The sequence below is a fragment of the Hoplias malabaricus genome, chromosome 7 (genome assembly GCF_029633855.1).
Source record: "Hoplias malabaricus isolate fHopMal1 chromosome 7, fHopMal1.hap1, whole genome shotgun sequence".
Lineage (NCBI taxonomy): Eukaryota > Metazoa > Chordata > Actinopteri > Characiformes > Erythrinidae > Hoplias > Hoplias malabaricus.
In genome coordinates this window covers 8,702,620-8,716,626 of record NC_089806.1, presented here as the reverse complement: position 1 = coordinate 8,716,626, position 14,007 = coordinate 8,702,620, and the positions used below count along the sequence as shown (strand labels likewise).

General features: G+C 46.4%; 1 protein-coding gene across 3 annotated transcripts in view; it reads left to right on the top strand.

The window, feature by feature from the left end:
* The window catches only part of cfap61 (cilia and flagella associated protein 61), a 59,938-nt gene that overhangs the window by 41,836 nt on the left and 4,095 nt on the right, over window positions 1-14,007 (top strand). For all 3 annotated transcript variants that reach the window (XM_066676310.1, XM_066676308.1, XM_066676309.1), the window contains exons 21-23: window positions 11,217-11,509; window positions 11,926-12,253; window positions 12,973-13,058. In XM_066676310.1, the coding sequence (XP_066532407.1) occupies window positions 11,217-11,509; window positions 11,926-12,253; window positions 12,973-13,058 (707 nt within the window). The remainder of the gene's footprint in view (window positions 1-11,216; window positions 11,510-11,925; window positions 12,254-12,972; window positions 13,059-14,007) is intronic.

Below are 14,007 nucleotides of genomic sequence, written 5' to 3'. Positions count from 1 at the left end.
GCATGTATGTGAGTGAGGGATAGCAAGTAGGATATGGTTGTAGGGTATAGCTTGGTGTGATATTATACTCAGGTAGATGTTGAAACTGATTAGGATTAGGGGTGGTATGTGCAAGTGGGGGCGGACCTGTTAACACCTTCGCTGAGTTAACCCTAGCATAGGTCTGTACTGTCGGTTGACCAAGTGATTCATAGGTAAAAACCTGCCTGGGTCTTCTATCCCGAGCTGACCTCCTGACCCCTGATGTGGCATCTGCTACAGGAGGAACCAGGTACTGCTCTTCGTGGACAGTTTCTGATTCCTCATATACATCCTCCTCCCCAAACTCTGCAAAAACAGGCGTGCGTTCATCAACTCCTTGTCTTTCTGTTTCCCTTTCTCTTACAGGCACGCTTGATGGACTGTTTTGGTCTATGGTGGGTTGTTGGTGGTAAATTCCTGCAGGTCTCTTCTCTGCTTTTTCTGTTGGTACCCTTAGCCAATAATGTCCGATGTCTGAATCATCACTAGAATCAGTATCCAGACTGTCTCGTGAGTTGTTTAGTCTGTTTGTGCTAAGGGGTCTGGATTGACCTTTTGGTTTTCCTTTCTTAGGGACAGATGTGTTGGAATTTGAAAAGGCCTCCACTGGCAAGTCATTTACTAGTAATAAAAGATTGCGGTGAAGCGTCCTCGTTTTCTGCTTTTCCCCTGTTTCAGGGTACACTACATACACTGGGTTATCAGCAAACTGCTCTTTTACAATATAAATGACCTTCTCCCAGTATGACCTCAGTTTTCCTGGTCCTCCACGCTCACTGAGGTTCCGAACTAGGACCCTATCCCCAGGTTGTAATGTCACTCCTTTAACTTTTGCATCATAATATGACTTGCCTCTGGCACTAGACTTCTTACTATTTTCATTGGCGATTTGATAGGCCTCCCACATCCGTTTGGCCCACTTTCCTGCATATCCCTTAGGCGAGTTTGGTTCTGTTTCTTCTACCAATCCAAACAACAAGTCGACTGGCAAACGCGGGTTGCGACCAAAGAGAAGAAAGAAAGGGGAGAAGCCTGTTGACTCATGCCGAGTACAATTGTATGCATGCACAACTTGCGGCAGTCGATCCTTCCACCTCTCTTTTTCCTTGTCGGTTAAAGTTCTTAACATCTGGAGTATCGTTCGATTAAACCTTTCAGCTGGGTTGCCCTGTGGGTGGTAGGGTGATGTTCTAGAATGACGGATACCAGAAAGCTGTTGAAGAGTGTGAAATAGTTCGTTCTCAAACTCACGGCCTTGGTCGTGATGTATCTTTGATGGATACCCAAAGCGGGGTATAAAGTCATTAAAGATGCGCTCAGCAGCCGTTTTTCCACTCTTGTTTCTTGTCGGATAAGCTTGGGCGAATCTTGTAAAATGATCAATTACCACCAGGATGTACTCATAACCACCCCTACTTGTCTCCAAGTGCAAATAGTCAATGCAAACCAACTCTAGAGGAAAATTTGAGGTGATACTACCCATGGGAGCCCGGACATGAGTAACTGGCTTCTTTGACTTTATACAAGGACATCTCTTAGTGATGTAGTCCTCGATCTCCCTTGCCATGTAAGGCCAGTAAAATCTCTGCCTCGCCAAATGCAATACCCTTTCTGTGCCAACATGAGACATCTCATTATGAAGTTGCTTTAAAACAAAGTCTCTATATTTGGCTGGGAGGACTAACTGTTTCCTTTCATTCACTCGCCGGTAGAGGAGTTCATCCTCTAAAAATAATTTACCCCATTCATGGAACAGTTTCCTTGTGGTTCCTCTGGCTGACTTTCGTACCTCCTCAGTCAACGGTGTACCTGCTTCCTTTAGCTTTATCACTTCACTGATGGCGTCATCTGCCCGTTGTGCTCCTACAAGCTCATCATGACTTATTTGACCTGGATGGTCACAGGATAAGAGAGGGGGACCTTGGGTGGAAATGTTGAGAGCTGCAACCCAGGCTACATCTTTTTGCTTAGCTACTCTGCTTCCATTCCAAACAGCATGTACCACATCCTTGGAAACCTCCTTTGTACAGGACTTAGCATAACTCTCAATGTCCAACGGGACACGTGATAACATATCGGCATCAATGTTTGACTTTCCTGGCCTATATTTGATATCAAATCGGAAATCTGAGAGTTCCCCAACCCACCGATGACCCACTGCATTTAGTTTAGCAGTACTCATGACATATGTCAACGGATTGTTGTCGGTGTATACAGTAAAGTGTGTTGCGTAGAACAGGTAGTCCCTAAATTTTTCGCACACTGCCCACTTTAAAGCGAGGAACTCTAGTTTCCCACTGTGCAGATGGTAGTTACGCTCAGCTGCTGTTAGTGTCCTGGACCCATATCCAATGACTCTCAACTTGTTATCCTGATGCTGATAGAGAATGGCACCCAAGCCCAGGTTTGAAGCATCTGTATGTAGCACAAAAGGCAGGCTGAAATCAGGGTATGCTAACACAGGGGGGTTCACTAGAAGAGCGATAAGTTGTTCAAGAGCTAGCTGGTGTTCACTTGTCCAGATAATCGGTTTTCGAGAAGGCAATTGTGGCCCTCTAATTTTTCCACCACCTGGACTTTCCTGATCGGGCTTGTTTTGAAGCAACTCATAGATTGGCTTGGCTATTCGCGAAAAGTCCTGGATGTAAGAACGATAATAGCCCAGAAACCCAGTGAGCTTCCTAACATCTCCCACCGTCTTGGGTATGTTGTTGGTCAGTAACTGCACTGCTTCTAAATCTTTAGGGTCAATCCGCACTCCTTCAGCTGACACTAGGCGACCCACATACCTAACCTCATGTCGAAACAGCTCACATTTCTCAGGTCTTAGCTTAACCCCGTGACGCTGTAAGGCTTGAAGCACGTTGCGCACAGCTTCTATGTGATCGTCAAAGTTTTTTGCATAACATAGAACGTCGTCAAGATATGGTATGCAGCATTCATCCCTCAGCGGCCCTAACATCTCCTCCATGCTCCGCTGGAATGCTGCGGGGGCATTGGAAAGTCCAAATGGGATACGGACCCATTCATAGAGTCCCCATGGAGTAATGAATGCAGTGAGATGCCGGGAACCCTCTGCGATGAAGCCTTGATGATAGGCTTTTCCCTGGTCAAGAATGCTGAACCAAGAATAGCCACCTAGAGTGTCAGTCAGGTCTTGTATCCTAGGTAGAGGATGTCGGTCAGGAATGGTCTTTTGGTTTAATAGACGATAATCTATGCATAGGCGGAGGGTCCCATCCTTTTTACGGACGCAAACCACGGGTGCAGAAAAGGGGGACTTAGATTTTACAATCCAACCTTTCATCAGCAGCTCCTGGATATACTCCTTCACTTCCTTGAACAGTGGCTTAGGGACTGAAGAATATGCTCTCTGTACTGGAATATCGTCTTTAAGGTTGATCGACATCCGCAAACTAGGAATGCACCCGATATCATTAGTGTCTCTAGCGAAAGCTGCTGATTCCTCCCACAGCATCTTCTTGACTTTCACCTGTTCTTCCTCGCTAAGGTGGTTGAGGTCAACAGGAGGCTGCCACAAGGATAGACTAGTTTTAGTCAACGACGATGATGCAGCACTGCTGACTGCTGCTTTAGCCTTTGGTTTCACGGGTTGATCAATCTCAATGACTCTTGCTATCGTTTGGACACTACCAAGGGCTGTCTTCCTTGGCAAAGTAACAGAATGTTTCCTGCTGTTTCTCACAGGTATCACAACGTACGGTCTCTTTGAAATGTGTATTTCCAGCAGGCCTTCCCCTACATCCAACTCTGCGAGCTGTCCACTGTTCTCATCAGGCTCAAAAAGAATGTAAGTATCTGATGGATCAATACTAGATGGGGCCTGGCACTTGACCCAAGCTACTTGTCCTGCTGGAATAATAGTGTCACATGTACCAGTTCTCAAACGTCCATAATGCATGGAAGGTTTCCCTGCTTGGATGAAGCTCACAAGCAGCTCTGCCTTCTCAGTTGGTATCGCTATTGCATCAGAAAGGAGGGAGGTAAGTACTGAAGCCAACCCTACTGGGTGGCTGTGAATCACATTCTCTAGTACATTAAATCCCAGTAGTGGTCGTTCAAGGGGAATACTGCTAATGAGGAAGGGCACCATAATAGATTCACCAAAACCCTTATCCTTCCCCAAGCTGACAGAGATGAGAACCCAACCGTCAAAGGGGAGGATATGTCCATTTACCGCATGAACCTCCAATTCTTCATTGTCATTAAGAATATCACTAATAGGCCAAACACTGGTGTTGGGTAGATATTTCTCTCTCCAATTTCTATCAATCATGCTAACCTGAGCCCCGGTATCCAGTAAGGCACTAACTGCTATGCCATTGAGATGACATTGTGTGAGAGCTTTTTCCCCAATAAATTTAGCTAGACGCTCATCTCTGTGGGTAGGTGAGGACAGAGAGTGTCGAGGAGATATTTGGCTTTGCTGGTAATTCCCCTGTACTCCTTTTTCACCCTTTGGCTTTGACATAACACTGCCTAGGCACCCAGCATGGCACTCTGAAGCATGAGGTAAGAGCGGTTGGGACTGAAGATGGAGCCCGGTCACCACTTGTCCCCTGGCAGGGACCGGCTCCAGTTTTCCTGGTACTTTGACTTCTTTAGACATCCCATTGCTCTGTGGCCTTCTTCACCACAGCAGAAACAATGAGTGCAGTCAGAACGGTTCTGTTCGAGGCATTTGGCACAACTATAGGTTTTCCCTTTTCTTTGGTCCACCTTCCTTGAACAATGCTTACATGATGATTCTGTTGATTGGCTTTGTGATGGGTTCTGTAGAAGTGCTACGATGTTTGTCAACCTCTCCACTTTCTCAGTTAACTGCTGGAGCATGTCTACTCTAAGCTTTCTATCTGAGCTTTCATTCTTCATACCAGATTCTTGTGCAGCTGCAACTTCACACTGTGTGCTATGTATGTTTACATGTTTCTGTCGAACAACTGGCCCAAAACGCCTCTGTCTTTCGTTTTCATCATTTGTTATCTTCATCATTTGTTTTAGAATGGTCTCATCGGTCACTTTGCAATCTAAAAGTAAAGGTTTAAGCTCCCGGCGAATATCTTCATGCTTATGTCCAAGACCCTGGTATACAGTGTGTAGAAAAATATCTTGAACTGTGCTTGCACTGTATTTCACATCTGGGTCAGTATGTTTTGAAGAAAACAAGATCTTCTGCTTGAGCCCTATCACGCGGTATAAAAACTGTTGGGGTGTTTCACTGTCTAGTTGTTTCGTGCACATAAGCTCTTGAAATAGTTCCATATTACTCCGTCCCCCTAGGTGGGATTGTAGGAAACCCTTAAGCTCGTCAACAGTTAAATCATCTTTATGCATTAACATGTCCTTGAAATTTCCAGATTTGATGACTTTAAGTACACCTCTCACTATCTCAGCATTACTGAACTGTTCCCTAATGCCTTCTTCAATTTGTCTACATATGTTGTTGTAGCTTATATCTGAGCCCTGATCACTGATCTGTCCACCTTGAATCTTAAATTCTCTACGCTGGAGCAATGAAAGATCTCGAATTGGGACTAGTCTATCAGGTGTTATATGTGAATACTGTTCAGCTGAACAATTGCTGTGGGCACCACTTGGTTGTGAGGGAGGCTTTAATGGAGGGGGTGAAGGAAATGTGGGTGGTGGAGTGGGCGTGGTCATGTACTGCATAACTTTCTGACCAAGTTCAACATAGCTAGAAAGCATTTGCTGTAGACCTATGTCAGTGTCAAGTGTAGCTTTGGCAGCAGTAATTGTGGTTGGACGGGCCAAATGAGGAGTTGGAGCTAAATTAAATGAGCTACTTGTGACTGTGTGGCTTATGTTAGTGTTAGGAGCACTCACTACCATACTGTCAGCATCTGCGTTAACTTGGCTTCCTGCAACACTCAAATTAGGTTGATGATCTGGCAGCATTTCATGCATCTCAACCCTACTATCTACCCCAGATTTGAATGAAGAGCATGACTTTACATGACTTTGAATGATGGCATCAATGACACTGTTTAACTCTAACAACTGTGCCATACCTGTGTCCTCAGACTCTAACAAGTTCTTGCTAGACGTGAAGGCTTGGATGTACTCAAAGCAGCCTTCGTCATCACTCATCTCAAGCACGGACAGATCCTTCCCCGGCACTGGACCGACACTCCTTGCAAGCTGGAAAAGTTCCTCAGTCGTGAGCGTGAGCAGGTTCTTCTTGATGGTCCACACCAAGTTTTTTCTCTCACTGTCCCCCATGGCCTTTTCCCTCTACACTCTCAGTCCCCAGTCCAGGAAATGTATGCCGCTCTTTGGTCTTGGTCTTCTTCTACCTGTATAGCACAGTCTTTGCTTTCATTCTTTAAAAGAACTCAGAACCATGGAGACAGAGTCTCAGAGTTGTGGTTGTTATCACTGTGGTCATGTTGCATGTAGCTAGATATCTCTTCCTAAACAGCAAGATAAGAGAGTGTATTGATGTCCCAGTTAAACACAATCCATTCTTTCCCAATGGGAAAATCCACAGCAGCACCAGTTCACTGGTTCAATGGCTTCTTTAAACAATTGGGTCTGGATCAGCTCCTCGCCTGTGCATATGATGCTGATCCCCGTACGGGCCACCAAAATCTGTTACAGGTACCGTATAACAGCACCGAAGTAACAGTTAATTCCTGAAAACAGGAGAGAAATAATGAGGCAGGGAGGCAGGTCTTAGCGTTACCGAGTTCTCTTGAGCTATGAGAGAATTTCAGCAACGTGCGTAAGGCAACTCTCCATGTCACACTGCCCCCTACTGTCGCTGAGTTAGATCTACTGGCAAAGTCTCCAAGCTAGAAATGCTCACATTGCTGGCCAAACATTAACATATGAATAATGAGAATATGACCGTATTCTCCCAAATTAAATACATTCCACACCACACTTCAGAGGAGTACAGCAAATAAAACATTATATACGAAAAAATTTAAATATTCACCAAAATGAATGTGACCACTCTTTTGTGGGCGTCACATAAACAGAGAGCAGAGTGTAAACAGAGCAGAGAGTAAACAGTGAGCAGAGAGTGAACAGTGAGTGGCGAGTGAACAGAGAGCGGAGTGTGAACAGAGAGCGGAGTGTGAACAGAGAGCGGAGAGTAAACAGTGAGCGGAGGGTAAACAGTGAACAGAGAGCGGAGTGTAAACAGAGCAGAGAGTAAACAGTGAGTGGAGTGTAAACAGTGAGCGGAGAGTGAACAGAGAGCGGAGTGTGAACAGAGAGCGGAGTGTAAACAGTGAGCAGAGAGTAAACAGTGAGCAGAGATTAAACAGTGAGCGGAGGGTAAACTGTGAACAGAGAGTGGAGTGTAAACAGAGAGCAGAGTGTAAACAGAGCAGAGAGTAAACAGTGAGCAGAGAGTGAACAGTGAGTGGAGAGTGAACAGAGAGCGGAGTGTGAACAGAGAGCGGAGTGTAAACAGTGAGCAGAGATTAAACAGTGAGCGGAGGGTAAACTGTGAACAGAGAGTGGAATGTAAACAGAGAGCAGAGTGTAAACAGAGCAGAGAGTAAACAGTGAGCAGAGAGTAAACAGTGAGCAGAGAGTGAACAGTGAGTGGAGAGTGAAAAGAGAGCGGAGTGTGAACAGAGAGTAGAGTGTAAACAGTGAGCAGAGAGTAAACAAAGAGCGCAGAGTAAACAGAGAGCGGAGTGTGAACAGTGAGCAGGGAGTAAACAGAGAGTGGAGTGTAAACAGTGAGCGGAGAGTTAACAGAGAGTGGAGAGTAAACAGAGAGCAGAGGGTAAACAGTGAACAAAGAGTGGAGTGTAAATAGAGAGCGGAGAGTGAACAGAGAGCAGAGAGTGAACAGAGTGCAGAGAGTGAACAGTGAGCAGAGAATAAACAGAGAGCGGAGTGTAAACAGAGAGCGGAGAGTGAAGAGAGTGGGGAGAGTAAACAGAGAGCGGAGTGTAAACAGAGAGCGGAGAGTGAAGAGAGTGGGGAGAGTAAACAGAGAGCGGAGTGTAAACAGTGAGCAGAGAGTAAACAGTGAGCGCAGGGTAAACAGTGAACAGAGAGTGGAGTGTAAACAGAAAGCGGATTGTAAACAGAGCAGAGAGTAAACAGTGAGCGGAGTGTAAACAGTGAGCAGAGAGTGAACAGTGAGCAGAGAATAAACAGAGAGCGGAGAGTGAAGAGAGTGGGGAGAGTAAACAGAGAGCGGAGTGTGAACAGAGAGCGGAGAGTAAACAGTGAGCGGAGGGTAAACAGTGAGCGGAGAGTGGAGTGTAAACAGAAAGCGGATTGTAAACAGAGCAGAGAGTAAACAGTGAGCGGAGTGTAAACAGTGAGCAGAGAGTGAACAGTGAGCGGATAGTGAACAGAGAGCGGAGGGTAAACAGTGAACAGAGAGCGGAGTGTAAACAGAGCAGAGAGTAAACAGTGAGTGGAGTGTAAACAGTTAGCAGAGAGTGAACAGTGAGCGGAGAGTGAACAGAGAGCGGAGTGTGAACAGAGAGCGGAGTGTAAACAGTGAGCAGAGAGTAAACAGTGAGCAGAGATTAAACAGTGAGCGGAGGGTAAACTGTGAACAGAGAGTGGAGTGTAAACAGAGAGCAGAGTGTAAACAGAGCAGAGAGTAAACTGAGCAGAGAGTGAACAGTGAGTGGAGAGTGAACAGAGAGCGGAGTGTGAACAGAGAGCGGAGTGTGAACAGAGAGCGGAGAGTAAACAGTGAGCGGAGGGTAAACAGTGAACAGAGAGCGGAGTGTAAACAGAGCAGAGAGTAAACAGTGAGTGGAGTGTAAACAGTTAGCAGAGAGTGAACAGTGAGCGGAGAGTGAACAGAGAGCGGAGTGTAAACAGTGAGCAGAGAGTAAACAGTGAGCAGAGATTAAACAGTGAGCGGAGGGTAAACTGTGAACAGAGAGTGGAGTGTAAACAGAGAGCAGAGTGTAAACAGAGCAGAGAGTAAACTGAGCAGAGAGTGAACAGTGAGTGGAGAGTGAACAGAGAGCGGAGTGTGAACAGAGAGCGGAGTGTGAACAGAGAGCGGAGAGTAAACAGTGAGCGGAGGGTAAACAGTGAACAGAGAGCGGAGTGTAAACAGAGCAGAGAGTAAACAGTGAGTGGAGTGTAAACAGTTAGCAGAGAGTGAACAGTGAGCGGAGAGTGAACAGAGAGCGGAGTGTGAACAGAGAGCGGAGTGTAAACAGTGAGCAGAGAGTAAACAGTGAGCAGAGATTAAACAGTGAGCGGAGGGTAAACTGTGAACAGAGAGTGGAGTGTAAACAGAGAGCAGAGTGTAAACAGAGCAGAGAGTAAACAGTGAGCAGAGAGTGAACAGTGAGTGGAGAGTGAACAGAGAGCGGAGTGTGAACAGAGAGCGGAGTGTAAACAGTGAGCAGAGATTAAACAGTGAGCGGAAGGTAAACTGTGAACAGAGAGTGGAATGTAAACAGAGAGCAGAGTGTAAACAGAGCAGAGAGTAAACAGTGAGCAGAGAGTAAACAGTGAGCAGAGAGTGAACAGTGAGTGGAGAGTGAACAGAGAGCGGAGTGTGAACAGAGAGCGGAGTGTAAACAGAGAGCAGAGTGTGAACAGAGAGCGGAGAGTAAACAGTGAGCAGAGAGTAAACAGTGAGCAGAGAGTAAACAAAGAGCGCAGAGTAAACAGAGAGCGGAGTGTGAACAGAGAGTGAAGTGTGAACAGAGAGCGAAGTGTGAACAGAGAGCAGAGTGTGAACAGAGAGCGGAGAGTAAACAGAGAGCGGAGTGTGAACAGAGAGCGGAGTGTAAACAGTGAGCAGAGAGTAAACAAAGAGCGCAGAGTAAACAGAGAGCAGAGTGTGAACAGAAAGCGAAGTGTGAACAGAGAGCAGAGTGCGAACAGAGAGCGGAGAGTAAACAGAGAGTTTAGTGTAAAACAGAAAGTGAAGGGTACAGGATCTACGATTTCACTCCAAAGAACATAGATCCACTGCTCCACAGCCCATGCTGAGGAACCCTAGGCGCTGGGTATGGTGACTTTGAGCTCTGTATGTGCCACTGAACATCTGTGAAGATAATGGATGCTCTGGAGCATTAATGGCCTTTAGCTGCAGCTCTTCTCCAGAGACTCTACTCAGAAGTATAGGCCCAAGTGTTGCCCAAGGACTCTTATTGGTTTGGCTAATTTTCTTACCCAAGTGGGGTGTCACGCCTTCGTCCTGTCATGTCTGTTGTCCCCGGCAGAACATGTTTTGACTATGTTTTGTTTATATTCTTGTCTCCGCCCTCGTCCCGCCTCCTCGTCCGTGTCATGTGTTAACCCGTCCTCGTTATCTGTCCAGGTGTGTCTCGTTTGTGTCTGTATTTAAGCCCTCTTGTCGCTCATCCATTTGTCGTACATTTCCCCTTTATCCTTTGTTTAGTAGGTCACGTTATTTATTCTGTCTGTCTGTCTCTAGAGTTTCCCCGTTTCTTCTCCTTTGTCGTCGTGTCGCTTTTCGTCCGTCTATCCTGTTTACCCTGTCTAGTTTCCTTTGTTTAATTTAGCTTGTTTGGCTCCTTGTTTGTTTTTGCTCTGTTTAAGTATCGTTGTTTTGTTTATATTAAAATATCCCGTGTTTTAGCGAATGCGTCCGCCTCCGTCAGTCCGCACCCCTCAACCCTGACATAGGGAATTAAACCCTGGGACAAATTAAGCATTTCCTGACCTGTGTTATTTTGATTAATACATTTGTGTATTGTCTTAATTAATCAAAAATGAATAATTCATATATTAAGTAATTTATTAAATCATTTTAATATATTTAAATGTATATATGGATTTCAGTATTAGCTACAGTCCTGAGGTCTGCCTGTTTTAATCTGAGAATATCATAGGACTGAAGCTTAGAGGAGATTACCAAAGGCACAGCTGTGACCACAGCTTTATGAAGATCAGTTCACCTAATTACCACAATGCTCTAAATCCAGTGCGCCTGCTCTCCACACGTCCCCTGGTGACCATACGGCAATGAAATGAAAATCATACTGATGAATTTGTGTGTGTGAAATGCTGTGACTCTAACGTTGAGCTGCTAGTGAGCAACAAGTTAAATGACCTTATGATAATAAAGAGACTGCACCATTCAGATTATGTCCGATCAAAGCAGTCTGAATGATAGTGTAGGATTTATTTTAAATTTTTAATTCTGTTTAATATCCAGTGCTGCTGCCCTCCATTCTCAGGTAATGCAGTGATTTACGGGGACTCTATAGACGTGTTCAGCTGTGTGGAGACCCTGCTGTGTTTGGGAGTGAGAGGTTCCAGGGTACATGTGGTCCACACGCCTGCGGACAGTCCTCGGTCATGCTTCCACAACGCTGCCGTGGACCAAGCGGTCAGGAGCGCTCTGGAGAGCAAAGACGTTCACGTCCATCACTGCTGCTTGCTGGCTCAGCTGAATGACGGACAGCATCCTGAGCCAATTACAGCAGTGTCCTTTACCACCGAGGGCCCGCCCCTCAGACTGGAGTGTGCTGTGAGTGAAAATCAATAAAAACTTCTGTGTAAATGGAAGAAAGCCTCAGGAGATCTGTGTTTTGGTGAAGAGCAGCAGAGATAGCAACACATGAGTTTCTGTATTGTCCAGTATATGTCCGAATGTGGTGCTCATCATGGTGCACTCAAACTGACCTCCTGGACACTGGAATTGATCTGATTAGTTGAAGATCAATTCCGAGCTATGACTATAGGGTTCTCTTGAGTGATGGACCTCCATCCTGTACCTTGGAGTAATCCGCACCTGTCATTAGTGTTCAGACTTGTTTGACTTGATATTGTTACCTGTAGCATTAATTTCCACTGTCCATTGCTGCCTTGGGTCATTTCAGTGTTTGGTTTAACAATGAGTAAGAAAAGAAATCAGAACTAATAGTATTTTCCCTATTTTTTTAGGTCTTCTTTAACTTCTCCCATAAAGGAGTGGACTTTGATGCCTTCAAGGCCATCAACGACGCCTGTCTGGTGTTTGATGGCTGTCTGGTTATTGACAGCACCTTCCACACAAATGACTGCACCATTCGAGCCGCAGGACCTTTGACCAAGTTCTCTCGCCGTTACTACGCTGACAGGTGGTCCCATGCTGACTTCAACTCCAAGGAGGTGGGTCAGGAGCTCGCGTCCCTCCTGCTGCCCTTGTTTGACCCCACCCTGGAGCCCACGGTCAATCCTCCACCTGAACAGGACGTCCTCATTCCCACCTACACGCAGCCCAAAATTCAAGGTGACCAGCGTTCACTTACACCTCACCTCACCTCTGTGAAGAGGCATTGATCAGACGTCAGGTTCCTATCACTCCCGCTGTGAACATTTCTTCATACAGTTCTTATGATTGGTTTCTAACAATGGGGCTGGGGTGGGGGGGGGCACAGAAACTGCCTGGGGAAACAAATGCAGAATTGCCATTTCCCAGTTACCCACATCATTTGAACTCAAAGCTGAGGACTGTCAAATAAGACTGTCCCTCAGGACTCTGTTTGACGTTTGTTTGAACACACAACTCAAGAGGAGGAAGTTCCCAAAGCAGGATTACTTCTTTAGCCTGATAACTTAAGCCTGCATTGTGAAATTTCTTCCACTGGACAGTAAGCTGTGTAAACCATGCAATTGTGAGAGAATCCCTAACTCAAACCTCTCATGTTTGTGCTGTAATAATAGTTCTGGTTACCTTGAGCTATTCTGAGTACTTTAGTTGTATCACTGTCAGAGCAGAAGGCCATGTGCCTCGTTAGCCAGAGCACTAGCTATCTACTGCAACTCTCAACATCAACTTCTGTGCTGAGTTTGAAAGCATAATTAAGCCGTTAGCTCCCCATTGTGTCGAATACACGTGTCTCTTTGTCCAGCTTTTAACAAAACTCCTCACAGCAGCTGTGAAATAATCAGAAAAGGAAATGATAACATGCATTCAGCCTCCTGCTTTGTCTTGTTTTTAATCCACAGGTGGAAGGATGCCAGGTGGATACAGTTATCTCCATGTCACAAAACCTTCCGTCCGCACCAGCACAGCTCCTACAGCAGCGAAAGCAGTACGTCACTGTTTATCTGGTTGAACTGACCAAAGTAAATTGTAGACGTGCTGTCGAGGTAGCGCCAGTCCTTTACAAGGCAACTCACACTCACACGTTCACACCTACGGACACTTCTGAGTCACCAATCCACCTACAAACGTGTGTTTTTGGACTGTGGGAGGAAACCCGGAGGAAACCTACGCAGACACAGGGAGAACACACCACACTCCTCACAGACAGTCACCCGGAGGAAACCTACGCAGACACAGGGAGAACACACCACACTCCTCACAGACAGTCACCCGGAGGAAACCTACGCAGACACAGGGAGAACACACCACACTCCTCACAGACAGTCACCCAAAGGAAACCCATGCAGACACAGAGAGAACACACCACACTCCTCACAGACAGTCACCCGAAGGAAACCCACACAGACACAGGGAGAAGACACCACACACCTCACAGACACTCACCCGGAGGAAACCCACACAGACACAGGGAGAAGACACCACACTCCTCACAGACAGTCACCCGGAGGAAACCCACGCAGACACAGAGAGAACACACACGCAGACACAGAGAGAACACACCACACTCCTCACAGACAGTCACCCGGAGGAAACCCACGCAGACACAGGGAGAACACACCACACTCCTCACAGGCATTCACCCGGAGGAAACCCACGCAGACACAGGGAGAATACACCACACTCCTCACAGACAGTCACCCGGAGGAAACCCAAGCAGACACAGGGAGAACACACCACACTCCTCACAGACAGTCACCCGGAGGAAACCCATGCAGACACAGAGAGAACACACCACACTCCTCACAGACAGTCACCCGGAGGAAACCCACGCAGACACAGGGAGAACACACCACACTCCTCACAGACAATCACCCGGAGGAAACCCACGCAGACACAGGGAGAACACACCACACTCCTCACAGACAGTCACCCGG